This window comes from Trachemys scripta, chromosome 17 (genome assembly GCF_013100865.1).
Source record: "Trachemys scripta elegans isolate TJP31775 chromosome 17, CAS_Tse_1.0, whole genome shotgun sequence".
Taxonomy (NCBI): domain Eukaryota; kingdom Metazoa; phylum Chordata; order Testudines; family Emydidae; genus Trachemys; species Trachemys scripta.
Window position 1 is genome coordinate 16,495,346 of NC_048314.1, and position 26,598 is coordinate 16,521,943.

The window sequence follows — 26,598 nt, forward strand, 5'->3', positions numbered from 1 at the left end:
CTCCAGGCTCGGTGGGGGGGGGAGGAGAAACGACGTTTCCAGGCTCGGGGGCTTCTCCTCTTTCCCTCCCCCTCGGCTGCCCCCTCACCTCCTCCCACCGCCAGCCTCTGGGCGCGGGCCTCGGCGCTACTCCGCCACCATGGCTCCGGTGGGCATCCAGCCAACGCTTCCCCGCTCAGGCCAGCCCCCGGCGCAACCCCCACCCCACGTTCTCCTCACTTCCGGCCCAGCCGGGTGTCTCAGCCGGAAGTGAGTTTGTTTTTCCTCCGGGGCGGGGCGGGGCCCGCAGCGCCCAACTCTAACCTGGAGGGGCCCCGCCCGGGGGGGTGGGGCGTCTTAAAGGGCCAGCGGCAGGTGTGTCGGGAGGAGCAGGGGAAAGCGGGAGGGACGTAGAAGCGGCCAGGGAGGAGTGGTCCAAGGCACTAGCCTCGGAGGAGGACTTGGTTTCAATTGAGGTTGGCACCAGCCTGCCTGGGTGAACCTGGGCCAGTCCCTGAAAATGAGGAGCATAAATGGTGCCTCTTTTGGGCAAGTTTGTCCCCGCTCTTGCCAGCCCCAGATCTTCAAATGAAGCCTGCAACCGTCACATATCCACGGGACTCCCGGAGCTGGGGCTTTAAGGGGAAGACTCGTGACAAAATCAGGAGAGTTAGCAACACTGACAGCTGCTAACTAAGTAAAAGGTGCTTTGTGGGTAACTAGTGGAGGCTACACCTAGCATTAGGAGAGCTCCATAAAGTTTAACAGCCTTTCCTCTCAGCCTTTTTCTGTAATATGCACATTTAGACCCTTACTGATAAAGAGCAGCTAATCCCCTTTTGATCTTTAGCTGCTGCCACTGTAACACTTCCCCAACTTTGAACTGTCTCTTAGCTGCAGATGTAATCTTGCTGTCTCAGCCTTTGATAAGTTTGCATACTCAAGGATTTTCTGTACACCACCACTGAGACCATTAATGTTCCATGAACGTATGTTAAGTTACATATTTGTTTGAATCACTGGAGTTCTAGGGGACTCAGTTCTGTTTTTTAGTGCTATTTGAGCCTTGTGCTCTCATTTATAACGTAGTCTGCTACGCAGAGCTTTGTCAGTGTTGATTCTCTCTTAGCTCTGGCCTAACTTTTTTTTTGTGGCACTTGTTTTTCTACCTCTACCTACAATTACTTTGTTTCTCCCTCGTGTTTCCTCTCCACCTGTGAGATGAGAGCATTTCCTTCTGCTGTCTATGATGTTTTGCTTCTTCAAAATAAACAAGTGAATGAGGAAGTTGGGTGTTATGTTACCTCCCTTTCAAGTCCCATTGATAGGGGACATGAAAGAGTTAGTAAGTACCTCTCTCCCCAAGATCCCTCTCCAGAGTGGCAGACTTCTCTTCATCCAGTCCTGCTGGTGAAAGAGACCAGAAACATAAGTGTCAAAATAAGTAAGGCAGTCAGAATTACTGCCCTCTTTGGTTCTAGTGCTGGAAAGGAATCTTGAGTGATAAGCTACTTCCCCTATCCCATTTCCTCTGCAAGCTGTCTTCCTCTTGTTCCCTTGTAGATACAGGATATCTGCACATTACTCCAAGCGGTTGCTTGTACTGAAGGCTACCATTGCACACTGGCTCTAGTAAGCAATTCTTGCTACTGTTACAGGCTTCACACCTACTCTAATTTTTTTTTTTTTTAAAGAGGGAGCTATTCCTCTTTATAAACTGGACAAAAACAATTTAGGTGATTGCTTAAACAAGGTTTATTGTACTACCACGGGGCCTGACTCTGAGGATGCTCAGCACCTCATAACTTCCATTGATTTAATTAATTGTGTGTCCTCCTGGCTACAATTGCAGATGTAGAGCACTGTTAAACCTGCCTTCGGAGAGCGCAGTAGGGAAAGCGCTGCAGTCTGTCCACACAGATAGCTGCTTGCGCACTGGCATGGCCACATTTGCAGCACTTGCAGCGGCATTGGGAGCAATGCATTATGGGCAGCTATCCCAACATGCAAGTGACTGCAACGTGCTTTTTAAATGGGTGTGTGTGTGTGGAGTGTGACAGGGAGTATGTTGTGTGTATGTGGGGGGAGAGAGAGTGGGTTTTTGGGGGGCTGAGAGCATGTCAGCATGCTGTCTTGTAAGTTCAGACAGCAGCAGACCCTCCTCCTCCCCCCCCCCCCCACAGCATTCCACACTAATCTGTCTCGGAGCAGATAAGCAGCCGGCTGTCAGAAACATAGCCTATCTGCATTCCTACAGCCAGTTCAAAACAATGAGAAGAGTGGCCACTTGACTTAAGGGAATTATGGGATGTTTCTAAAGGCCGATCAGAGTGCAGTAATGCAACACCTCGTCCACACTGGCGCCATGATGCTCCAGCCGGGGCGCAGCAAACGTTATTCCACTCACCGAGGTGGAGTATCAGCAGCGCTGTAGCCGCGGAGTCAGAGCGCTCTACGTGCCTTGCCAGTGTGGATGGTTAGTGAGCTAAGGCACCCGGGGCTCCTTTATTGCGCTGTAACTCGCAAGTGTAGCCAAGCCCAAAGATTCTCAATGGTTCTGGACCAGTTGCTTATTATGACTCAATGTTATAATGAACTTAAGTTTTATTAAAGTTAAAACAATAAAAAATAAAATCAAGAAGCCATATAACAAATTACAAAAAAACTACTAAAGATAAAACAATACAATTGTCAAATTAAAGTCAGATTAAAATCAAATCAACAAATTAAAAGTTAACAATTATGGACTCGAACCAAATAACCAAATCAATGTTAATTTTGTTGCAACGAATGTCAATTTTTTTTTTAAATATAAGTGATACCACGTTATTTTAATATCATGGTTGGATATAACTAGGGCCCTACCAAATTCATGGGCACGAAAAATGCATCTGGTCTGCCCCCATGAAATCTGGTCTTTTGTGCTTTTACCCTATACTATACAGATTTCACAGGGGAGACCAGTGTTTCTCAAATTGGACGTCCTGACCAAAAAGGGAGCTTCGGGGGGGTGAGGGGGGGTTGCAAGGTTCTTTTAAGGTGGTTGTGGTATTGCCACCCTTACTTCTGCATTGCCTTCAGATCTGGGCAGCGGGAAAGCAGCAGCTGTTGGCCAGATGCACAGCTCTGAAGGCAGTGCCCATCAGCAGCAGCACAGAAGTAAGGATGGCAATACCATACGATGCCATCCTTCTGCACTGCTGCTGATGGCGGCTCTGCCTTCAGAGTTGGGGCTCCAGCTAGCAGCTGCCTCTCTCCAGCTGCCCAGCTCTGAAGTCAGCACTGCCGCCAGCAGCAGCGCCGAAGTAAGGTAGCAGTATCACAAGCCCCCTCACAATAACTTCGCAAACCAACCCTCACACACACACACAAAACTCCTTATTGGGTCAGGATTCCTACAATTAAAAGCACCATGAAATTTCAGATTTAAATAGCTGAAATCATGACATTTACAATTGTTAAAATCCTATGACCGTGAAATTGACCAAAATGGACCGTGAATTTGGTAGGGCCTTAGATATAACCATCATATTATTAATAACCAATTTTTTTTGCAAAAGCTCAAAAAGGCCTCAGTTATAAATATATATGCATATATTTTTGCCTCAACAAATAATGCATTTGCAAACAAAAAGAATTTTCTTTTATTAATCACAAAGTTTTTTATTCAAAGGGAAAAATGTAAGGGGAAACCAACATGAATGTAAAGGTAATATTAATAAAATGTCAATTTCTTGTTTGGGTTTTTATAAAGTTGTCTGTGCCTTTATTAATTATCCAAATATAGTTATAAGAATATAATATATTTTGTTTCATCTCCCAACCAAAACAAAACGTCATGAAAATGAAATACTCTCAAAGTGTTTGCATAGACCTGCATTTAAAATTTAGTTTGGTTTAAGTGGTATGGTGTGGTAAAGTAAAGAGAAGTCGTGGTTGTTAAAGTTTGTGCTTCTAAACAGTTAACAAAAGTGGAATTGGTATCACAAGCAAATTAACTCTAAAAGAAAGCCTGGGTAAAAATTCTGTTACTAATTCTTTTGCTAAAACAGAGTGCTCAGCATAGGAGTGTGCCTTCTCACAGAAGATTGTGAGCATTTATTTTAGCAGTCAAGCACAATATTTATTATGAAAAAAATAGTGATGTCCATGTTAAGTGAAAAAGAATGTTTGTGCAGTAACTGCAAAGTATCTAAAATTGGTCTATGTGTGCTAAAGAATTGGGAAAATGAGAACAAAAGCATAGCTTGTGTTATAAGAGACTTGGTACCTATTGCACTGTAAACAAACTAGGTTAATCTGTGTATTACATATTGGTTATTGAAAACGAGAAATGTAAAAAGATAAGCAAGCAAAAGCTGTATTATGTTAACCAACTTAAGCTGTTTAAGGGTGCATCCCACAGACCGATGACACCAGACGATGTCACTCAACAAAGACACCAGAATATATCAGTGCACTGTGAAGAAACCCGGGGCATCAAGAAAAGAAAAATGAAGTGCTTTACAAACAACAGACTGGTCAACTACACCTCAGTCTACCATATATAGACAATTAAGTAGACAATCAGCTAGAAACCACTAGTTGAACCAGGTCTAACAGTCATTTAAACTGTATATTATTAAGCAAAGTAAGCTCATGTGCCTGTGGTTTTAAATCTTTAGAACTGAAATATGGATGAGATTGGCTATGGTGTAAAAGCAACTGTATTATTGCTGTATACTTCGTGTTAACTAATATCCTAGCATTTATCAGGAACGTACACAAGACTTGAGGGCTGGGCAAATGACTATTCCATAGTCTGGTATCTCTCAAAATAGAAGACTCCAAAATCTAAGTAGAATTATGAATTACATTTCAAAATGATCTAACTCTGAAGATCTATTTGGAACAGAGTAATAATATAAAATATATATATTTAACAAAACATTAACTATTTTGACAACCAGGCAGGGGAAACTGTCTCTAAGTCTATAATTCATGGTATTAAGAATCGGTACATCATTTACAATGTGCATAACATTCCAAACACTGTTTAATCAAACACAAATAAAAATTAATAAACTAATGGCAGCAAACATGAAGACAAGGAAAAAACAAATTAATAAAGAAGTTACTTGTACTGCTTATGTCAGGTACATACATAGTCACTACCATACCCAACTCATTAGGGAACATTAAAAAAGAAAAATTACCTGATCTTATTAGTAATAAACAGCTAACTGGTATTGTCCTCAGTGTATAACAAAAACAATGGTAAATGGGCAATATGTCAAATTGTGTAGACAAATTCCCTGTTAGTACCAGTCATAATATAGAGATAGGTTTCAGAGTAGCAGCCGTGTTAGTCTGTATCCGCAAAAAGAACAGGAGTACTTGTGGCACCTTAGAGACTAACAAATTTATTAGAGCATAAGCTTTCGTGGACTACAGCCCTCTTCTTCGGATGCTGTAGTCCACGAAAGCTTATGCTCTAATAAATTTGTTAGTCTCTAATATAGAGATAGTGCATCCTAACTGAGGCACATGTTATTTAAAACAATTTTGTTCAGTATCTGGTTAACAATAGTGAATCCCAGCATAGCAATATTTGATAAATTGGTTACTGTCCATTCAGTAGGTTATCTGGAAGACAGCATCTACAAGAAACAACTGGATCAACATCCACTACTCGTGTATCATAGAGCAGGGGTTCTCAAACTTCATTGCATTGCGACCACTTCCCAACAATAAAGATTACTATCCAACCCCAGGAGGAAGGAATGAAGCCTGAGTCTGCCCAAGCCCCGCTACCCAGGGGCGGCGGGGCTCAGGGGTGAAGTCGAAGCCAAGGGCTTCAGCCCCAGGCAGGGGGCCTGTAACCTGAGCCCCGCTGTCCAGGGCTGAAGCCCTCGAGCTTCGGCTTTGGCCCCAGGCAGTGGGACTCAGGCTTCAGCCTCAGGCCCCAGCAAGTCTAAGTTAGCCCTGGCAACCCCATAAATGGGGCCCTGACTCACAGTTTGAGAACCGCTGTCATAGAGCAATGCAAACCTAAAGAGCTTTGACCATGGCTTGTTATGCCAGGAATGTTATTGACTTCGCAACTCCAATGTGTGGCCAGAATAATTCAGGCCAATCCATTGGAACAGAGAAGCTAGCCACACAGGCTAGTCTCCTGCCCAGCAAAGCTTACCAGATGGTAACAACCAGCAGTAAGGATAATCTGTAACATGGATGGACCTACTGTGTAGTAAGTAATCACAAGAAATTTATATATGGAGGCCTCATGTGTGAATTTTTGTTTTACTCCTCATATGCATAGCATTGTGGAACATACTGTAACAGTGCCTAACCCAGTATTTCAAAACTATAAAACTACATTCCTCAATCAAAGTCCCGAATCTGACATTTCCAGGCCCACCATTAGAGACTAAAAACACTTGGAAAATAAAATCTGTCCAAGGGTCATACAAGGGAATGTGCAGACCAAGGGACAGAGAGGCATGAATGTGTGGATAGTAATGTCAGGTGGTCATACAACAGTGTTTAGCCCACTGGGTAATCTTCAGTCCATGCACTGTGCTTTTCCAAGATGGTGGGTAAAACATTCTCCCCATAAAAGGATAAAAAGTGGTGGAATGTAGTAGAAAGAAAGAGCCTGAAACATGGGGCCTGGTACAAGGCCTAAGGGCTGAACTAAAGTGAGCAAAAGTCAGGCCCTGCTGATATAAAGCAAAGTTAGCAAGAATCAGGCTACAAGCAAAAGCAGATGCTTGCTTGCAAGTTCACTATCCAATACATGAACTTGGCAAGAACAGGCCTGGCACTGCAAAAACACAAGCACTCTTAGGCACTAAGTATTCACGTAAACACATTCCAGAAGGATTGTGCCAGAACACCTTGATACAAGGTTATGGTGTAAATACACTCCCCAAAGATGGTACAGGGGCACACTGACCCCTCCTAAGGATAAGGTCAGGATGACACAGTGATGGATAGCAGGGCTGGCTTTAGGAAGGGCGGGGCCCGATTCGAATACCTGGCGGTGGTCCGGGTCCTCAGCGGTGGGTCCTTCCGTCACTTCAGGTCTTCCGCGGCACTGAAGGACATGCCGCCAAAATGCCGCTGAAGACCCAGAGCGAGTGAAGGACCCGCCGCCGATGTGCCGCTGAAGACCCAGACCGCTGCCGGGTGAGTAAAAAAAAATTAAAAAGGCGCCTAAGTTAGGCGCTCTTCTTTAGGGCGCAGGGCCCTCTTAGGCGCAGGGCCCGATTGGGGGGAATCGGCCTAAAGCCGGCCCTGATGGATAGAGATGTTTTGATTGGATCAACAAATACAAGGTAAAGGGTGGTAACTAACCACATCAGAGGAGCAATACGTAACTTGTTTGTATCAGTGTATAAGAAAGGGGTCCCAGAAGGGGTGTCTTTGTCTGGCCGAGGGGGAGTGGAAAGTCCTACTGCTCACTGAGCTGGTCCATTGTCACAGGCATACATGTATTAGTGTACTTTGAGCCGGGGCATTAGTATTGTGCTTTGTTGGCAATAAACCTGGCTGAGTGCCTTCACCACTGATCTGAGTCTGTTGTCTTCTTGGGCAGTCTGATCAGAGTCTGCTATACTGGCTATCTGGATAGAGCCGGTGCATCACACAGAAAGAACACACACAGAACCAACAACTGACATCACTACTTGTGTGTCTGGCTGAGTGCATACAATCAGAACAAGCATCTCAGTTTTTCAGATGCTAAAATGTGATCTTTGTAGGCCAGGATTAGCCAGCATCCACTTGTACAGTATTACTAATCCCACACATTCAAAAATCATGAGTCAGACTCCCAAAAAATCATGATTGGCTTAAAAATGAGACTTTAAAAATAATAAATTTTGGATTATTTTTATTTGCCTTCTGGTGTTTGAGCCTTTAGGGTTTACAGTTTTCAAACGGGAAACTTTTTTAAAAAGTGAGAGATAAGATTCTCACCTAACAACCTGACTCCAGGAGGTGGAAGTTTAAGTAATACACTAAATATCATAACAGGTTGCAATACTGCTTGTATCCTCATTTTCTGATGAGTCTTTATAGAAAATGCAATGAACAAACCCTATACAAAGACAAACTTTACTTGCAGTCACACCAAATTATTTACATTCTCTTTATCTATTTACAGAAAATTGCCATTATCTTACAAGAATGAAATCATAAAATGAAGACATATGTACAATTTTCATCTTGTCCATCAATATTCTTATTATTGTAATATTTACATAGAAATATTTCCCTACAAAAAAGGAATATATGATCTATTGACAATTTTCTCTCTGCATTATATTAAAAAAGAATAAGAAAATCTTAAGTGTATCACTTCAGTTTTAATAGAAACAGTAAAAAAGTAGTCAAAGGAAAAGGCACATATGCCCTTTTTTGTTGTATAAAAGATTAAAACAGAGTAACCTGAGCTCCAAAACTATTAACAGTTTATGCAGGACATATTACAGCTGTTTTTAAAACAAAATAACTGCCAAAACTACAATTCAGGCTTTTGCGATTCCCCTGCAGCAACACAAGATGTCACAATCATCTAAAACAGTGCAGCTCCCGGATTTCTTTTAGTTGTTATTGGGTCATCAACCTTTGCTGGAGAAATAACCGAATTTCAGGTCTCAGCAGATGAATAGCTTTCTAAACTGAATTCATGGAAGTCCTATAGCCTGTGTTTGCTAGAGGTCTGACTAGATGACTACAGTGGCATCGTTTGGTTTTAACAACTATGAATAGATCATTCTAATATTGAAGAACTGGCAACATACCACCACACTGAGCATACACGAAGCATAAATGCAGAGTTTGACACTAGAATAAGCAGTCTTAGTAATACAGTTTTCTGAACTAAACTTGTTCCCTTCCTTATTCTGGAACAGTTTTCAGCTGTAGACAAGCCCTTAGGAAACAAACCTAAAAGTTTTTACTCATAAAAGTTAATATTTTTGATTAAAAAGAAAAATATAAAATGCACAGGCCAATAAAAACACATGATGCACCTAAGAGACCTCACTATGGCTCCTCTATGAATTTGGACATTTTATAAACTGATACTATTTAACCAGAGGCCCAGAAATGCTCCATAATTCTTCAAAAATTTATTACTCTAATACTTCTACAGTGCCCAATGTGGGCTATGTAATAAAGATTCTTAAGCATACTTTTCTGAAAAAATTCTTCAGATCAATAGTCTGTTTATAAACTTCAGTTATTTGACCATTTTTACAGTATCAAAATCAGTTTGGTCGTATAAGTGATTATACTGAAATGGATTTGTCTTAGCCAGTCAGAGCAAAGGGGAGCGCAAGGAGAAAGGGGGCAACTGTGCAGTTACTGACTCACCAGTGTAACAGCTTAAATTAGCCATATAGCAATCAATTCTCTGCAGTCTGGCTAACAGTACACTGGCTTCATTAATATTCCAATGTTTCAATTAGGTGGAAAATGTTTGACAGAATCTACAAAATCTTAGTCATTACATTTCAAGTTGATTTATCCACAGTTGTTGTTATCTCTGAAGACTGGTGGTACCCTCTACTTACCTAAACAGTTTGTTGCATTTTTTTAAATACATACTGAACACAGCAAATTAAAAAAAATTCTCCTTACACAGACTTTTTTTTTTTAAGGCAATTTTTTTAAAAAAAGAAGATCCTAACTTGACATTAGAATGCTGAAAACCTAAATTCATTCAGACAGGCTTACCCAGGACTTTAAGCAAATTTGTAATGAATGAAATATTAAGAAAAAAATATTGTTTTTCAGTGTTTCCACAAGTCCAATACAAAGTGACCTTTAGCTTCCTCAAACAATCTGAAGATAAGGTTAAAAGTCTCTAATAACAAAGATACTGCAAAAAATAATCTGTATTTACTTCTCTCTTCAATACAGAACAATAGAAGCAGACTTGCGTGTCTTCATTCTTCCCATTATTTCATGGCCATATACATTCAGTTTCTGATTTAACCCAGTTTAATCAAAATCCATTTTTCATATTGGGGGTGTACAAAGAGGGAACATATTGGAGGATAATCAGTCATTGTCATCAGCATCATCTTCATTGTAGTCAAAGATATCGCTGAACTGGAAAACCTTTCTCTCGCAGCTGGAAGGCGACATGTCACAACTCTGAGGCCTCTTCTGCCTTTTTTCTAATCTTTTCTCAAGCAATGGAAGTGTCTCATCATAAAGGTAATCGATTATTTCTTTAAAAATGAACAATACGCAGTTTAGTTTTAATCTCATCTTGGTCTTTTCATTAGCAAACTGTGTTCTCTCAGAAAGGTTTGCAAAACTAAACGTATTGTTACTTTTTTTTTTGCTGATTAAATTAACAATTGCATTTATGTGCTAAGAGTATATGGTGCACTTTTTCCAGACAGACAATCTCAAGGCACCATATTAACATTAATGTTTGCAATGTACCCCCATAAGCATAAGGTCTGTTTTACTGATATCAGAACTTTGACAAAGAGAAGTGAATTGACTAAGCTTAGGGAGCAAGTCAGCAAGTTGGAAATAGAACCCAGGAATCCTGAGTCTCTTGGTTTTCTGCTCTAACCATGAATTTGTTCTGCATGGTCTTAATCACAGATTCAAAAAGGAAGTTTTTCTTGTTTAATATCAGAAAGGTATTATGTGATGGACGCTGTTGAGTGGTAGATTAGGGGACTAGGACCTCAGACTCCTGAGTCCTCTTACTTGTTGTCAATAATTCACTTTGTGAACTTGAGTAAATAATTTAATATAATCTTGTAATGGGAAACCTCAATGCCCTACACCCTTCACAGCTTGGTATTCCACCACTGTAATCTGTTTATACCCTTCAGGGCTCAAATTGGTTACCAATGCCTTTTTCATGCTGCCTCCTTGTTCTCCAGAACCTAGGCTTTTTATTTTTAAATTAATTTTCTAGCTGTTATGGTTGCTGAGATAGCACTGAAAATGTGAACTGAGCATATAACTGATACACTGACGTCTGACTGCATTTGCGGTACCCAAAACAATAGCTCTGATTGGTGTGACCTGCCCTATTCATCTCATACAGTAGGTGCTAATTCAGACACCCAGTGATAATACTTTAAATGTCAATATTGTTAACAGTTTCATGGCTCCTCAAAGCATGCCAGAAAGGAATAGGGAGAGAATATATGAAGACCTGCACAATGTATAATGACAGATCATTTTGGCACCAGGAGCAAGTTGACTTGGAAAAAGCACCACTTCTTCCCACCTCAAATCAAGAAAGAGCCAAGCCCAGAGAGACTAGCAGAGCTCTACGAGGCATATAAACCACATTGCCACCCTTTATGGAAGCCACGTTCAAGAAGCCCAGTGGGACATACATGTCTAATACAGGGCAAGTCAGGTCCAAGTTTCCCAGCAGAGCCCATGGGCATATTTGGTCTCACCGAGAGGAAGCCAAGCATAGAGACCATGAATGATCATATTTTGAATATCTACTAGGAGCAGCATCTCCAATGGGTAGAGCTTGGACTGATAATCCTATCAATACACACACACATAAATGCTTTCTAACAAAAGTAGTACTAAAAGTTCCAAGTCTAGGGTGGTTGGGCAATGCAGACTGACACTGTGAACTGCATCAGTGATTGGGTGCTATTGCGTAACTATACATCCAAAATATTAAACGATGATAGAATGTGTATGATCTTAGTCGAATTATATAGGGACAAACCTGACAGAATGACACACAATGCAACCATAAATACACTAACCGGGAAAAGTCTTTGTTTGCCAAGAAGGGACGCTGGTAGCTTTTAACTTGTAAAATTTGGCTTGAACATAAGCTTCAGGGACATCTCTGAAAAGAGAAAAGTTCAAAATTAGTGATACAACATACTATCGGGAAGTTTCACTATTAGAATGGCGTCCAATCATGGGAATGGCACTTTTTGCTCCAATTAACCAACCTCTCGCAGTGTTAGCTATAAACTTTTTGGTCTTTAGACCACTGAATACATATCCCAAATAAATAAAAAATATTGGCCAAGACATTCTTGTCCCTTTAGCATTAATACATCAAGGCAAACACTGTATGTTCTGAATGTGCACTAAACAGTAAGTGGGGTTTACAGTGGAAAATATTTTCCCTTCAAATCAGCTCTATTGTATGATCCAGAAAATTCAGTACACGAAGTCAACAGTACTGGGCAATTTTACATACAGCATCCATTCTGCAAAATTACAGTTCAATTATCCAATAATTATACTATAATGATGAAATAAAAATGTCCCCAGTGTTATTCATCACAGGCTTTCATATAGGGAACAGCAAGTCAGCCTCAGAATGTAGGCAGTATTTGTATGGCTATAAGATGGGGTGGGTAGAAGAAATAGCTTTCCGGCATCTTAAATTTCAACACTGATTCCCAAGTTTTAGGTTCTAATTTTGCGGAGATCTCTGCAAGTGCAGAATCCTATTGAATTTAACAGGACAACATGAGGCTGTATGGGTCCAAACCTGTGGATTCCTTTGTAGCACAAGCCAGATAAGTTGTATGATAAATGCTACTTGTTTGTGGCCATATAATAAACAAATGTTTTTACCCAATTATCTCACAGAGCTCTTCCCAGTTCACTTCATTAGCGTCTTCCACCTTCATTTCATACAATCTGAGAATCAAAATACAGAAGGAACTTATAGGGAGATCTGAGACGGCAATTAACTAAACCCTGAGTCTATGTTCCTTCTCCCCATTACAAGACACAGCACATTTTGGGCTGGTAAAATCTGCGTGTAAGTGTGCTTGTGTGTTAAGTGCATAAACTGTGTTTATGCAACATTAAGGTTGCCAAATTAAAACAAAGCTATATAAAAATATCTTCTACTCCTTGTGCTCACAACAGCATTTTCAAATATGGTTTCATGCGCACTGACAAGGCTTACACTGTCTATATCCATCTGTTGTCTAGTCTATTGTATTACACATTTTAGGCTCCATGGGGCAGGGACCACCTTTTTGTTCTGTGTTTCTACAGTGTCTAGCACAATGTGGTCATGATCTATGACTAGGGCTCTTAGGTACTATGATAATATGAATAATAAATTACAATAATAAAATAAATAATAATAATAATAATACGTTAAGGTGCTAAAGTAGAAGCATTTAGTTAAAGTCCTTATTTTGAACTGCTCCTATCTTTCTGAAAGTTTAATCTATTTGCACTAAAATTTTCCAGATTGTGTTGCTCTGATTACAAGAGTACGCTCTTCCCATCTCATGCTTCATTACCAGTAGATAAAGGTGCTGAAAGCCAAATTAGGTCCTCAATAATACTTAACATGCATGCAACTGCCTGTCTTCCGATCATGCTCTCATTCACCTGTGGCAAAGCCACTGAAGGCAACAGGATTACACAGTTGTTACTGATTGGAATTTAAGTAATTTTCTTGATGATGCACAAGATGGAAAAGAATATACTCCTTGCTCAATATCAGCTATGTTGGCTCTGTAGGACTAACAAGAATAAAAAGAAATGGAGAACAAATACGAATCTGAACATACACAAGGAGCAGCTCCGTGGAGTATGAAAGTACTGTTTTTACATAGTCAAGCCACAGTCTAAGTCCCCAGGATAATTATTAGGGTGCTTTATAACTGTTTTTCTGTTACAGAACGCCTGTATAAACATTACAGAAACCTAAGTGTGGAATATAACACCATGGAGGTTACTGTCCTTTGAGTTTAATAATCCAGAAACCTTCCACTCTTCACTTTCCCCCTACATGTACTCCAGATTTTTACTTTACTAGCAGGTTCTTATCAATCAGGACACTTTCATAACATAACCCATGATCCCTAGACAAAAAACACAGAACATTGCACAAATATGATCCATACCTTTTAATAAGCTTGATTTTGGCCTGTAAACCTTTAGTCCCACTATATACATTCTGCCCATTGGACATTTTCTTTGTTACAATTGAAATCCTGGGGAAAACAAAGATAAGAAAAGAGCATTTTCCCACCACGTCGGGGGGCGGGGGGAAGGAGGAGGATCAGGGTTAGGGTTTAAAAAAAGATCTATTTTTGTTCCCCACTAAATTAGAGAGTTATGTGTTTTGTTAATTGTCTTATATGGCTCTATAGCTTTGCTTTTCCCTCCAAGACCCTTTCTCCCCTACCTTCCAATGGTTTTACCTCTCTTATAAGCTTGCTAACATGTTTTGTAAGTGAAACTGTTCAGATCCAAGAGGCTCAGTCTAATGCAAGATTCAAATCTAGGGGCTTGAATCTCTTGTCACTTACATCAGTGTAATTCCACTCACTGTAGTGGAATTACTCCAGATTTGCACCAGTGTAAGGGCAAACTTTGGTTCTAGATCTCCTATTTCTTAAAACTTTTACTTTTCCATCATTTCCCTAACCATTTCTTTTCATTACTATGATGAAAGCCACCAACTGTGCCTATGAAGTTGTCTCTTTTCTTTCAAAAAGAAATTCATAATATGTAACACCACACTGTCACAGACAACAATAGAACAGGCCCAGACCGTGCAAAGACTTAAGCACATGTGTAACTTCACCCGTGAAAGTAGCCCCACTTCCAGTTATGCACATTCTTATGTCTTTGTAGAATTGGGGCCATAGTCTGTGTACAGGTAAACGCAAGTTTTGGAACTGAACAAGAAGGAAGTCTTTTAAAACCAACTGATGTGACACGTATCTATTATGACCAGATGTTTAATCATGCAAACATATGCCACAGTACCTCTAGTTTGAGGAAAGGGAACAAGAAGTAACAGAGGTAACTCCAGAAGTGTGTATTAGTAGCCAGACCCAAAATAAACCTTACCATTTCTGTTTACACTGTCTCCAATATCTGGTTCCCACTTTAGCTTCTATCTCGGTCCAAGATATGTTCTTGTACAGTTGTTCACGTTCAACTGAGAGAGTTCCATCTGAGTTCTCTGCCTGTAGCAAGAATTGTATGTCTTCCAAATCAGCCCTCTTCTGAATGGTCTCCTTCACTGCTTGAACTAGCTTCTGTGTCTCCTCCTTACTCCAAGGACCAGAATTAACCTCTATATTATTAAATAAAGTTATTGATTTATATAGCACTTCTCACAAGTGAGTAGAATAAAGAGAAAAAGAAGTGTCTGATCCTGCATCACAAGTGAACAAAGGACAATATCAGGAGCCAGGAACTCCAGAGCTCCATTCCCACACCTATCACTAACTCCTTCAGTAGACTTTGGCTAAGTTATCTAACCTCTCTGGCTGAAGTTTTCAAAAAGGATACCAAAAATTAGAAGCCTAAATCCATATCCAGGCATACAAATAAGTGGCCTGATTTTCAAAAGTGCCAAGCACCCCAGCAATGCCCATTGACTTGAGTAGACATTTCTGGGTACTTGGCATTTTTGAAAAGTTGAGCCTCTTAGTTGCATGCCTAAATATGGACTTAGGCGCCTAACTTTAGGCATCCATTTTTGATTACTGGCCTCTGTACCAATTTCCGTGTCTGACAAATGCAAATCATACTTGCCTACATCACACAGGAGTGTTGTGATATTCACTTATTGTTTATATAGCACATTATATTTTCAAAGTGCACTGCAAAGAACTAATTAGGAAAACAAGAAAAAACTGTTACAAACTAATGCCATCTGTTTCTTGTAGTAACAGCTGGAAAAATAGAAATGGACCTCTTAGAGAACAGTGATTTTTTTCTCAATATTTGCTGATGAAATATAGCTCACCTTAAATTACAATGCCGTTTCAAACAATGGCAACTTTTCAAACATTCTATATGAGAATATGGGAATGAGAGAGAGTGAGTGAGTGAGTGAGTGTGTGTGTGTGGGTGGAAGGGGAGAGAGATTAGATTAATGCACTGTTTGGGCTTCAATCTCTAAGTTAATTTCTCCAGAAAACAACAAGTTTACTTGACTTTCCATAAGTACTAAATTGAAAATGTAACAGGAATACTTGTACAGTACCTAGTGTATGTGCATTACTTATTTGTGCTAACTGGAGATATGTTCCTATTTTTGCCATGGAGGAGCATGGGGAAGTGACCCATACTAATACGTCTACTTTTTAACACCAGCCACTGTGTTACAAAAGCCTCCCAGTGAATATTTTTACTGCCATTCCATGAAGCAGGGAAAATCTTTCCTCTCTGCAGATTAGAGTTACCAAAAAGAAAAAGTCTTTTCATTTTTGAGAAACAGCAAACCAAAAAAGTATACTTAGCCATTTCTTTGGCTAAAGGGACTATAGCCAACTGAACCTGTCTTAAATATAATATGAATTTGCAAAGGGTATATTTCACTACAAAATCAACTACAAAATGAGGAATGACTGGCTATGGATCTAAAATTGAATAAGAGTCAATGATATGATGCAGTTGTGAAAAAGGCTAATTATCATTCTGGGGTGTATTAACAAGAGTGTCATATGTAAGACAAGGGAAGTAACTGTCCGCTCTACTCAGAGCTGGTGAGGCCTCAGCTGGAGTACTGTGTCTAATTCTGGGCACCACACTTCAGGAAAGATGTGGACAAATTGCAGAGAGTATAGAAGAGAGCAACAAAAAATGTTAAAAGGTTTAGAAAAGGTGACCAATGAGGAAAGGTTAAAAAAAAAAACTGGGCATGTTTAGTCTTGAGAAAAGACTCAGTGGGGACCTGATAACAGTCTTCAGATATGTCAAGGGCTGTTATAAGGAGAGTGGTGATCAACCATCCTCCACGTCCAGTGAAGGTAGGACAAGAAGTTAAGAGTTTAATCAGTAGCAAGGGAGATTTAGGTTAGATATTAGGAAAATCTGTTCAGTCAGGCTGTGGCTTCCAAAAAAGGTTGTGAAATTCCCATCACTGGTGGATTTAAAATAGGTGAACAAAAACCTGTCAGGAATGGTCCATACAGTGTTGTTGTAGCCTTGGTCCCAGGATATTAGAGAGACAAGGTGGGTGAGGTAATATCTTTTATAGGACCAACTTCTGTCAGTGAGAGAGACAAGCTTTTGAGCTTACACAGAACTCTTCTTTAGGTCCGGGAAATGTTTTGGCATGGTCTAAGGTTTACATGTCCTGCATCAGTGCAGGGAGCTGCACTTGATGACCTTTCAAGATACCCTCTGGCCCTACATTTCTAAAATTCTATGCACCTAAAACAGTGATTTGGAAAAGCAAGAACCCATGCAACCCCCAGAAAGAAATCAACCCTCTGAACTGTTTAATTCATAACATCCAAAAACGATACTAAAAATACTTGCTAGAATAGTAACTTAAAATGTGAATTGTTATTTTTAAATGATGCATATTATGCCTTACGGGACTTAATCTGAGAATACTTCATAGCAACTGAGTGGGTACTGCGAGACATCATCTCAGAAATTTTCTTCCAGTTGTTGCCATGTATAGCATAAAACTTCTTTAATTTTTCTTTTTCGTCCTCAGAATACCTAAGATAGCAAAAAGTAAGTAGCTTCAATTGCAAATTCAAAAAAACCCAGGTTGCTATAGGGGTTTATAACATCACCTTTAAAACCTCTGAAAAGATACCCGCTCTTGTTATAAGTAGTACTTTGAAAAAGACCTTTTCCTCTCTCTAGTCTTATAATGGATATTTCCATTAATTTTATTTATTTATTTATTTATACTTACAGGAATATTAGTTTGTTTACTTTGGCTTTATTCACTGTCAAATGCACATTTTCCCTGTACAGTCAGTCTCCCTGTTTACATGGATGACGCAACAAGGTAGAGAAAAATATTTTAGAGTAGAAAAATGTGATTGTAAACCCATAGACTTGTCAGAGGAACTCTGACATAGGCAGTACTTGGAGAGTACTAAACTTTATTCATGCAGTCATGGAATTTTCAGACTACAGGGCTCAACAATTTATATTTTAAAAGGAAAAAACCAATCAGCAATGAATTATACATGCCCATTTTGTTTTTAAAATGAACCCAAGTTGACTGCACCCATAAGAGAGCTTTTTCTAATGCAGTGTCAAACTCATCAAGAGATGTGTGCTGTTTAAGACTGCTACTCTTTGTGTGAACAAGGAGGGAGGGGCTATCACAACAGAAACTCTGGAGTCAAAACTCACCAACGAGCATTCTCTGAGAGAGCCTCAGTTCGGAAATGCACTTCTTCCCATTCTGCCAAAACCCAGATTTTAACCTTCCAGACATGCTACAAGGTCCAACTTTTTGCTCAGATACTTGTGTAAGGGTTAGAATGAGGGCAGGACAGGGTGTTTCATTACGTGGGAGTTGCAATGTAACAGCAATGGAATTGGAATCAATTAGGACTGGTCAGCAGAACAGTGTAAATTCATTATTTTATTTTAATAATTGGAAAGTTTTCTCAGATCAGTGGAGGGGAGTGGTCCTCTTAGTATCTATGTTTTTAAAACTGAAATAAATTAATGTGTGAGGATCTGAGACAATTTGTGAATTCAGATGCTGCCTGAATTATTTTCTTACCTCCCTTTATAGTTGTTTGGGTCAAACATCTTTCTTGCCCGAAAATATACCTGTTTCCAGGGCCGTGGAATCCCCTCAGCTACAAGACAGACAAATAATACAGTTTTAAAATATATTAGACACAGAGGAAAGGATACTGAAGAAAGTAACATAACATAGTAATGGGAAAAAGATCAGTGATTTTATATAATCAGTGTAAAAATACATTCTATGGTGCTGAAGAAAATGGAAAAAAAAGGAGTTGGGACCAATTTGAATTGAATCTCCTAAATAGTTTTGTCAAACAGTTAGTACAACACAAAATAAACATAGTATGAAAAGTAATTTTGAAAGTGCATTAAATAAATAGATAAAAGACACAGAGGAACAAGTATATTATTTGAAACATCTGCTTTTTGAAGAGAAAAAATGGTTTGATCCTGTTTTCTAGCACACATGAAAAAGGGACTTAGCAAGTAATTTGGGAAATTATCAAAAGTTCAATAGTTAATTTTCCAAGATAGGAACAAAGCAAATAGAATTTTACACACAAACATTTTGACTAACTGCCTCTTTTAGTAATCTAATTTCCTTTGGTTTAGGCCAACACTGTGCACGGAATTTGCCAGCTTATGTACACTGAGAACAATGGTTAAGATTTGCAAAGCAGCCTAAGTGATTTAGACTCATTAATAAGCCTCCTAGGTTGCTTTGAAAATTTCAGCCAGTCAGTTTACTTATTGCCCAGCCAGTAAGAAATGGCACAAATTGCACCTTTGATCATAAAGGCCTTAAAAATCAATGAATCTTGCTAGGTGGGATGAAGTTGAATCCCAACCTCCAACCTCATCACAAATGAACACAGCTATTCACAACAGCATAAAAGATATTTTACCAACTATATGTAATCTCGAAACTGTGTTTCTTTCATTTTAGTAAGATTTACAATTGAACATTTTTAAACAACAGATCATTTTACAAGACATGCAAATGATGCCACCATATACTGGAGGGCAGGATCCATCTACCTAAAGTGGAACTATAATTAATACTCACCAATCTTCATACCAAAAGCATATTTTGTTTTCAATTTGGTGATGGCTTGTTGCTCTTCTGGGTACCGGTAGGTAAATAAGAGTTTCTCTGCATTCTCTATTTCTGTAAGCGATAAAAAGTCTTCAACGTTCTTCTGTATTTGAGTATTTTCCTTCTGAGAAAACCTGCCAAACTTGATAGGCATACCTGGAATATACAATAAGTTAGGTTTAGGAAAACAAAAACTCAAACACGTCATTTGCATTACATCTTGAAAAGACAAGTTTGCAGGAAATTTTGGCAAACAGATGATAAGACAGCAATTAACAGAGAAAGGGAGCAATGATGGATGATTCAGAGGTACCCTCGTGATTATAATTTGGGTGCCAGGATAATGTGCACCAACAAAGACTGAAATAAGAGAAAAATGGAATTGGGAATAAAGACATAATAGAGCTGTTCACAGATGGAATGCAACAATCATTTTCAATAGAATATAACAGAACAAGGAAACAATATTCAGCCAGTAAATGTTTTACATCCCAAAGCAGAGGCCTTCAATCTGTGGGGGGCGCCCCCCGAGGGGGGCACGGAGTAATGTTTGGAGGCGGGGGGACTGGAACCTGGACCAGCCCCCTACAGGAGGTGGGGAGGGACTGCTGCCTTGGCTGCCACTCCGCTCCCGGGGATCCGTGCCTGGGGTCCTGGCTGCCGGCCGCGCAACTAGGGTCCCACCTGCAGCTGCCAGACTGGGGTCCCCACTGCCCGCTCTGCGCCCGGGGTTCTGTGTCCAGTCATCACTGCAGACCTCGGGTCTGCTCCTGCCCCCACCCACAGCTGTGGCCCCTGCCTCGGCCTCCTTATCCCTGTCCGCGATCCCCCACTCAGAGCCACAGCCCCGCTCCTGGCTCTGGGGTGGGGGGCAAAAAGTTTGGGGATCACTGTTCTAAAGAAACACTCTAGCTGGAGCTAAGTCAGACGTTTTGTCTTTCTGTTAAATAATTTAAACCGGCTGCTATTCCACTGGAATTGGAAGCTGTGATAGAGTCTCCTGCATTTCAATTTCTAGAAGCCAGATATTTTGGACATAAAAGGCACTATATAAAATCTCTTTTTTAGTCTCCTCTATCCAATTACTTTCAGTCCCCCAATCAGTACAGTGTCTTCCTGGGGGCTCACCTTGTTCTTTAAACTTTTTAAACCTGATCAGGTCTCTCCCAGCCATCTTTAGGATTGATGTTTCTGACAATGTCCACACTTGAGGAATGAACTCCTCCAATTTCCTTTTGACAGTCTCCAAATCCATTGCTGAACACTTGGAACTTTCAAGGAACTCTTCATTATTCAACATGATAGAGTTTTCCGATTCTGTAAATCCAACATCCTGGTGTTCCTCAGTGTCAGATGCCACAGACTCTGGTAACCTGGTAAAGAGAAGAATTATATAGCTCAATGGTGTAGATGATTATTAGCCTCCCTATGATTCTTCAAGCAAAGGGTAAGGAACTATGTTCCTTGCCTCGTCCCAACCTATTTCTAACCCTTACAATATAGCTGTAATTCCATTAAGGAATTCTGATACCAAATCCTGATCAAATGGTTTGTCAAGGTCATCAAAATCCCCAACATGTAAATGTAGCTTATATCCATAGACGTTTTGATGGAGGACACTAGTAAGAGAGAAGCTGTTGACTTATAACATTTCCCTTTCTCTCTGTTACTAATACCTTTGATTATTCAAAGTGAAATAATTTTTAGAACATACTTTACTTCACCAAATGCAGTAGCTCAGATAACTATGTGATGGATGCAATAGAAATGATGAGAGAGAAAATTCAAGCCTTACGTTCTCTTAGCTTCTGAGGTTGCTTGTTCAGAGTGTGATTGGAAAGGGAAATCAATATTTCTAACTGGTACTATGGTTTCTTCAGAACAGCCATTATTACCCTCTGAAGTAATCATAGAAATGTCAGCAGTCACATCCAGAGGATTTTCATCAAATACTGAAGAAATCTCTCTCATATCAGTCTTGTCTTTTTTGGAGGATTTTCCACCTTTATGGGTTTTGTGGCGTTTTTTGGGCACTACGGGAATGCTCATTTTAGAAGATGACCCTGACATCATAACCTCATCATTCCTTTCTTGAGAGGATGTAGAATTTTGTCCTGAATATGACAAAGACGATGATGCAAAGGTTTCATCACTGGCTTCTTGTGTCTCACAGGGGCTGGACTGTTTTCTTTTTTTCTTTTTTTGGCTTCTGCAATCATTTCCAAATGCATACAAGCCAGGCAGTTTGTTTACCTCATCCTGCTCTTCTGACAAATTCTTTTTTCTTTTTTTCTTCTTAGCAGATGCATTTACATAAGTGTAATCAACTCTCTCCAAAGTCGTGTCCATCTCTTGGTTCACATGGATACAGAGTACATTATTTTGCTCCTGCTCACTATCACTGTGTTTCCGTTTCTTTTTTTTCATTTTCTTTTTGGAAGCATCTGTTACAGTTTCATTATTAACTTCACATGTCCCACCAATACAAGAATTATCTAGCCAAAAGTCTTGTTTCTCTTGCTTGGTTTTCTTTTTTTTCGATTTCTTTTTATGAACATAAATGTCCTGGGAAGATTGATCTTCAAAGAGCAAAGGAGAATGAGGGCAAACTTCCACACTCTGCATACATTTCTTTTTGTTGCTTTCAAGGCTCTCGCTATGTTCTCGGTTTTTCTTCTTCATCTTTATAAAGTGCAGGATATGCAAATGATTTGTACTTGCTTCTTATGTCTGCTTCACTTTCCTGGAATAATAAAAAGAAAAGAAGTTTTACTCAAGTGTCATAATTTACACAAGTAAACTTCATGAAAGTCAACAACATACAATTGGATACTATCTTGATAATCTCTACATTAACACCATTAAATAGACTTACATGGAGGAAAAACAAGGATATTTAAAATGACCACTGGCACTACTTCAGAGTCATCCAGTTTTCCTAAAGACCCAAAACATTTAAGCTGTTGTGCTTTCAAATGCAATTTTACGTTGAAAAGTGACTAGGTAAAAGTTGGTCCAATAAAATATATTACTTCACCCACCTTGTCTCTCTCTAGATAAAAGTAGCACATTCTTACTCAAAAGAGGTCTCCCAGGTTCTATTCATTTCATGTTATATCTCCTTACTATAGTGTCAAAAATATTTTTTTATTGATCATTTACTATCAGCTCTAACTTGCCTAAGACCAACAGAGTTACGGAAGAGAGCTGACTTCTATCCTGGCTCAAGTATCATACTCTAGAACAGAGGTTCTCAAACTGTGGTCTGTGGACCACCAGGAGTCTGCGAGCTCCATTCAGGGGGTCCGCAGTTAGTTCCCTCTAAGGTGCGCACCTGGGCGGCCGCACACAAGAGAATGAAGGGCCACTCACCTAAGTAGTGGAGCCTCGCTGGTGTGGCTCCACTAATTAGGTGCCTGGACCCTGGAGAAGATGCACATGTAAGGTGAGGTGGTGGCCTTGGGGGAAGTAGGGGGGAGGGGGAAGTGGGGGGAGAAAAAGGGGGTGGGGGGAATTGGGATGTGCAGGGCTGCGGCTGCCAGAGAAAGAGGCGACTTTCCCCAGCTCCAGGGCTGCGACTGCTGGGGAGAGACGGCCCTCCCTCACAGCCTCAGCAATGTGGCAGGGGAGAGACCCCCCTCCTTCCTAGCCCAGGCTCGGGGGCTGCTGCGGCGGGGGAGAGAGGGCACATCCATTGCATTAGAAAGATAAGACTACTGATATTAAAATATGAGTTGTTTGCTTTTATTTGTAGAACAAAAAAAGTTTATTATTATTAAGGGTTTTTTTATATAGCGCTTTTATGCAAAGCACTTTACAATAGTTAGCTTACGGCACAAACAACATTTGGAAAGATCATTAAGTGGTGCGCCAAGACCCTCGGCAATTTTCAAGTGGGTCCATGAAAAAAAAAGTTTGAGAACCAGTGCTCTAGAAGATGTACACTGATTACGGAGAGATTTGCAGAGTCTGCAGAAAGGTACAGGCTGACAATCAATCTAAAAAAGACAGGTAATTTATCAATCTGCGCGAGGGAAACCCAACACAAAACTAAAGCAACACACAGCTGGATGCTGGTACAAACTTCTGTTACCTTGACAGTATATTGTCTAATGATATTATCATAGAGAAGGGGCTGACAAGTCATATTAACAAAGCCAGTTCATCATCTGGCAGACTATCAGAGTCTGGCAGCAACAAGGTATAAAAACAGTTGTGCTGTCCAACTTGCTGTATGGTTGTGAGACCTGGAAATGCTACAGGGATCACATTAAGCTTCTAGATAAGTTCCATTTACTATATCTGTGTGCTATACTGGGCATAAAATGGCAGAATAAGTTACCAATAATAAGGTTCTGGAATGTAGTTACTCTACAGGGATTGAAGGTATGCTTATCGCATCACAGTTAAGCTGGGCTGGTCATGCGTTTCGGAGGGGTGACACCAGAATGTCAAACCAGTTGCTGTATGGCCAATTGTAAGTGGGCAACTGCACATGAGGTGGCTAGAAGAAACACTTCAAGGACACATTTAAAGCATAACTTGAAACAGTACAACATTGAAATTGACAGCTGGGAGTCGTCAGCAACAGATAGATCATGCTGGCAAGCAGAAGTCAACAATGGGGTTACCCAGTTCAAGATTAACCACCATATGGATTTTAAAGCACAGAGGCTGAGTCGTAAACAGCATCGGACTCAGCAGACACAGACTGTAATCCCTTCCTCATCATCGAGCTACTTATGCATTTCGTGTGGAAAGGACTGCCAGTCTTTTTAGCCACAGCCATACGTGCAATAGGTAAAACCGTCATCAGCGTCATCTTCAGCCATGGAGGACAACAGCAGCAACTAGGATGAAACTACAAAGTTAGTCCACAATGGACTTCCTACTAATACTAACAGGAGATCATACAAAGATTAAGACTAGAACACGACCCTTATATAAAATCAAAGAAGACCACTTTTTCAAAAAAGATACTTAAAGATCAACACCTAAAGCCATTTTTAGGGACCTACATAAAAGTAGTGTGATTTTTAGAGATGTTACTGTCATAGAATTTAAGGCCAGAAAGGACCACTAGACAATCTATTGTTCCCTCCTGTACATCACAGACCACCAACACCCACCCTGCAGCCACACACTAAACCCAACATCTGAAATTAGACCAAAGTATTACAGTCCTCGGGAGACTAAACTATTATGTGCCACAGGCAGAGAACAGGAGGCACTGAGGTGCACCAATACCTGAGCACCCTGCAATAGCAGGAAGATGATTACATGAGATGTACCCAGATGAACCTGGCAAACCACCATGCTGCAGAGGAAGGCAGAGCTCCCCAAAGGCCAGTGCCAATCTGACCTGGGGGGAAATTCCTTTCCAATCCCACATACCTTGAGCAATTAAACCCAAGACATCTTTGTAAAGGTTAAGGCTTGTCTAGACACATTCCAAAGGTTTGTTCCTAGTGTAGCTGAGAAAATGTTTTGGAGAGCATCAAGACTAGCGTACAAAAGTGTTAAAGCTCTTGAGTTAATTAGCCATCAGTTAAAAATCTTCAGTAGGGACAAACCCTCTGAGGGCTTCCCCTATTCCTGCCCCCTTTTTTATTTGAGAGAGACAAGGTGGGTGAGATAATATCTTTTATTGGACCAACTTCTGTTGGAGAGAGAGACAAGTTTCGAGCCACACAGTACACCATTTATAGCTGCAGGTACATTAACTACATGAAGAAATCAAGCATGCTGCCATGAACCATTGACTCTCTGGCCTCTCTACTGAGTCTGCCAACAAGGGAACTGATCAGTCAATAATAGTTTTTGTCATCTCATTACCTGACAGATACCCCTAAATTAATTTCACACCGATAGCCATTCCGTGACCAGACAGTAGTTATAAGAGAATGGTAGGGCTGAACTACCTGCCCACCCCAGGGAGGCAAGTTACTGTGTTAACGCTAGTGTTGCAATTCTTCCCATAATACCATCCCCAGCCGCACTTACTCCCGCACAAAGGAGCTCGGTTCTGGTGTCCCAATAACATTCTGCCCCAAGCCATTATCATTCTGCCCATAATCCTCCCCACCACCACTAGCCCCGTTTTCCTTCCACTTGACTCCTGACTGCCCCCAACCCTCCTTCCCTCCCACCCCGCCCCTAACCCTCCCATCACTCTCCCTCTCCCTCCCCCATCCCTAATCCTCCATCCATCCCCACTTGCCCCCTCACTCCCCAACCCTCCCACCACTCGCCCCCTCACTGCCCCAATCCTCCCTCCTCCCCCCACTCACTAACCCATCCCTCGCCTCCACTCCCGCAACCCTTCATCCATCCTTTCCTCCCCCACCCTCTCGTTCTCTCCAAAATCATTCCGCTTTCCGTCCCGCATCGCCGTCACTCCTCCTACCAACCACTTCCCCCCTACTCCGATTTCAGGCCGCTCCCCCCGCCCCATACCTGTCCGACTCAGCTTTCCGCAGGACACAGCAGCACCACCAGCGCGCACGCCTCGCTCCCGGAAGTGTCCGTCCCCATCCCGCTTCCCCCAGGCGGCCGGGCCGGAAGTGTCTCAGCCGAGTTCCGCTGCCCCATGGACCGGAAGTTTCCCCTGCCGGACCTGAGGAGGAACGGACCCGAGTCCTTCTGTCACTGGCTAGCGGCTGCGGTGCTTCCGCTCGGGAGGGGAGAACGCGGCGCCTCGTCGCGCCTGCTCCTCAGCGGGCTGGGCCTGGCCTGGTTCGCATCTTCCGACTAGGCCTGGGCTCCCCCTGGGCCCTTCCCCCCGACCCCCGCAGCCTCGGGGCTGTGGTGAGCCCGGCCAATCCTCTGCTCCCCCGGGCCAGGCCAAGCCCATCGGCTTCGTTCAAGGGGAAACCTGCACAGCCCGACACGGCCCACTGCGCCCTCAGTACACATGCCCGCCCCCGATTGTACCTCACTGTACAACCGGCCTGGGACCCTGCCTACAGCTTCCTGGGAAGCTGCTTTGGTTGGCAGGAAGGTCAAAAGTAAAAACGTGGCCAAAAACTGTGCTTCAAATATTCCAATTCTAGGTTTGTGTGAGCAAC

The 26,598-nt window shown here is 41.2% G+C and overlaps 2 protein-coding genes across 4 annotated transcripts in view; both read right to left on the bottom strand.

Annotated features, from left to right (window-relative positions):
- Positions 1-185, bottom strand: part of SETX (senataxin) — a 45,984-nt gene extending 45,799 nt beyond the window's left edge. For all 3 annotated transcript variants that reach the window (XM_034793277.1, XM_034793278.1, XM_034793279.1), the window contains exon 1: positions 89-185. The gene's annotated coding sequence lies outside the window, so the exon portion shown is untranslated. The remainder of the gene's footprint in view (positions 1-88) is intronic.
- Positions 186-9,535: 9,350 nt separating this feature from the next.
- Positions 9,536-26,108, bottom strand: TTF1 (transcription termination factor 1). Its single transcript, XM_034793894.1, has 11 exons — positions 25,988-26,108; positions 21,327-22,274; positions 20,660-20,904; positions 19,502-19,687; positions 18,467-18,545; positions 17,306-17,436; positions 14,821-15,049; positions 13,866-13,955; positions 12,571-12,636; positions 11,739-11,824; positions 9,536-10,205 (listed from the first exon to the last, which is right to left on the bottom strand). The coding sequence occupies exons 2-11, from the start codon at positions 22,211-22,213 to the stop codon at positions 10,033-10,035; spliced, it is 2,172 nt and encodes a 723-aa protein (XP_034649785.1). The 5' UTR covers positions 22,214-22,274; positions 25,988-26,108; the 3' UTR covers positions 9,536-10,032.
- Positions 26,109-26,598: the final 490 nt, after the last annotated feature.

Excerpts from the sequence above, each read along its gene's own strand:
- TTF1 (XM_034793894.1), bottom strand. The coding sequence starts at position 22,213 with ATGAAGAAGAAAAACCGAGAACATAGCGAGAGCCTTGAAAGCAACAAA. Across the intron at positions 19,688-20,659 it reads TAAAAAGTTTAAAGAACAAG|GTATGCCTATCAAGTTTGGC; the intron begins GTGAGCCCCCAG and ends TGTATATTCCAG. Across the intron at positions 12,637-13,865 it reads AAAATCAAGCTTATTAAAAG|ATTGTATGAAATGAAGGTGG; the intron begins GTATGGATCATA and ends TTTGATTCTCAG.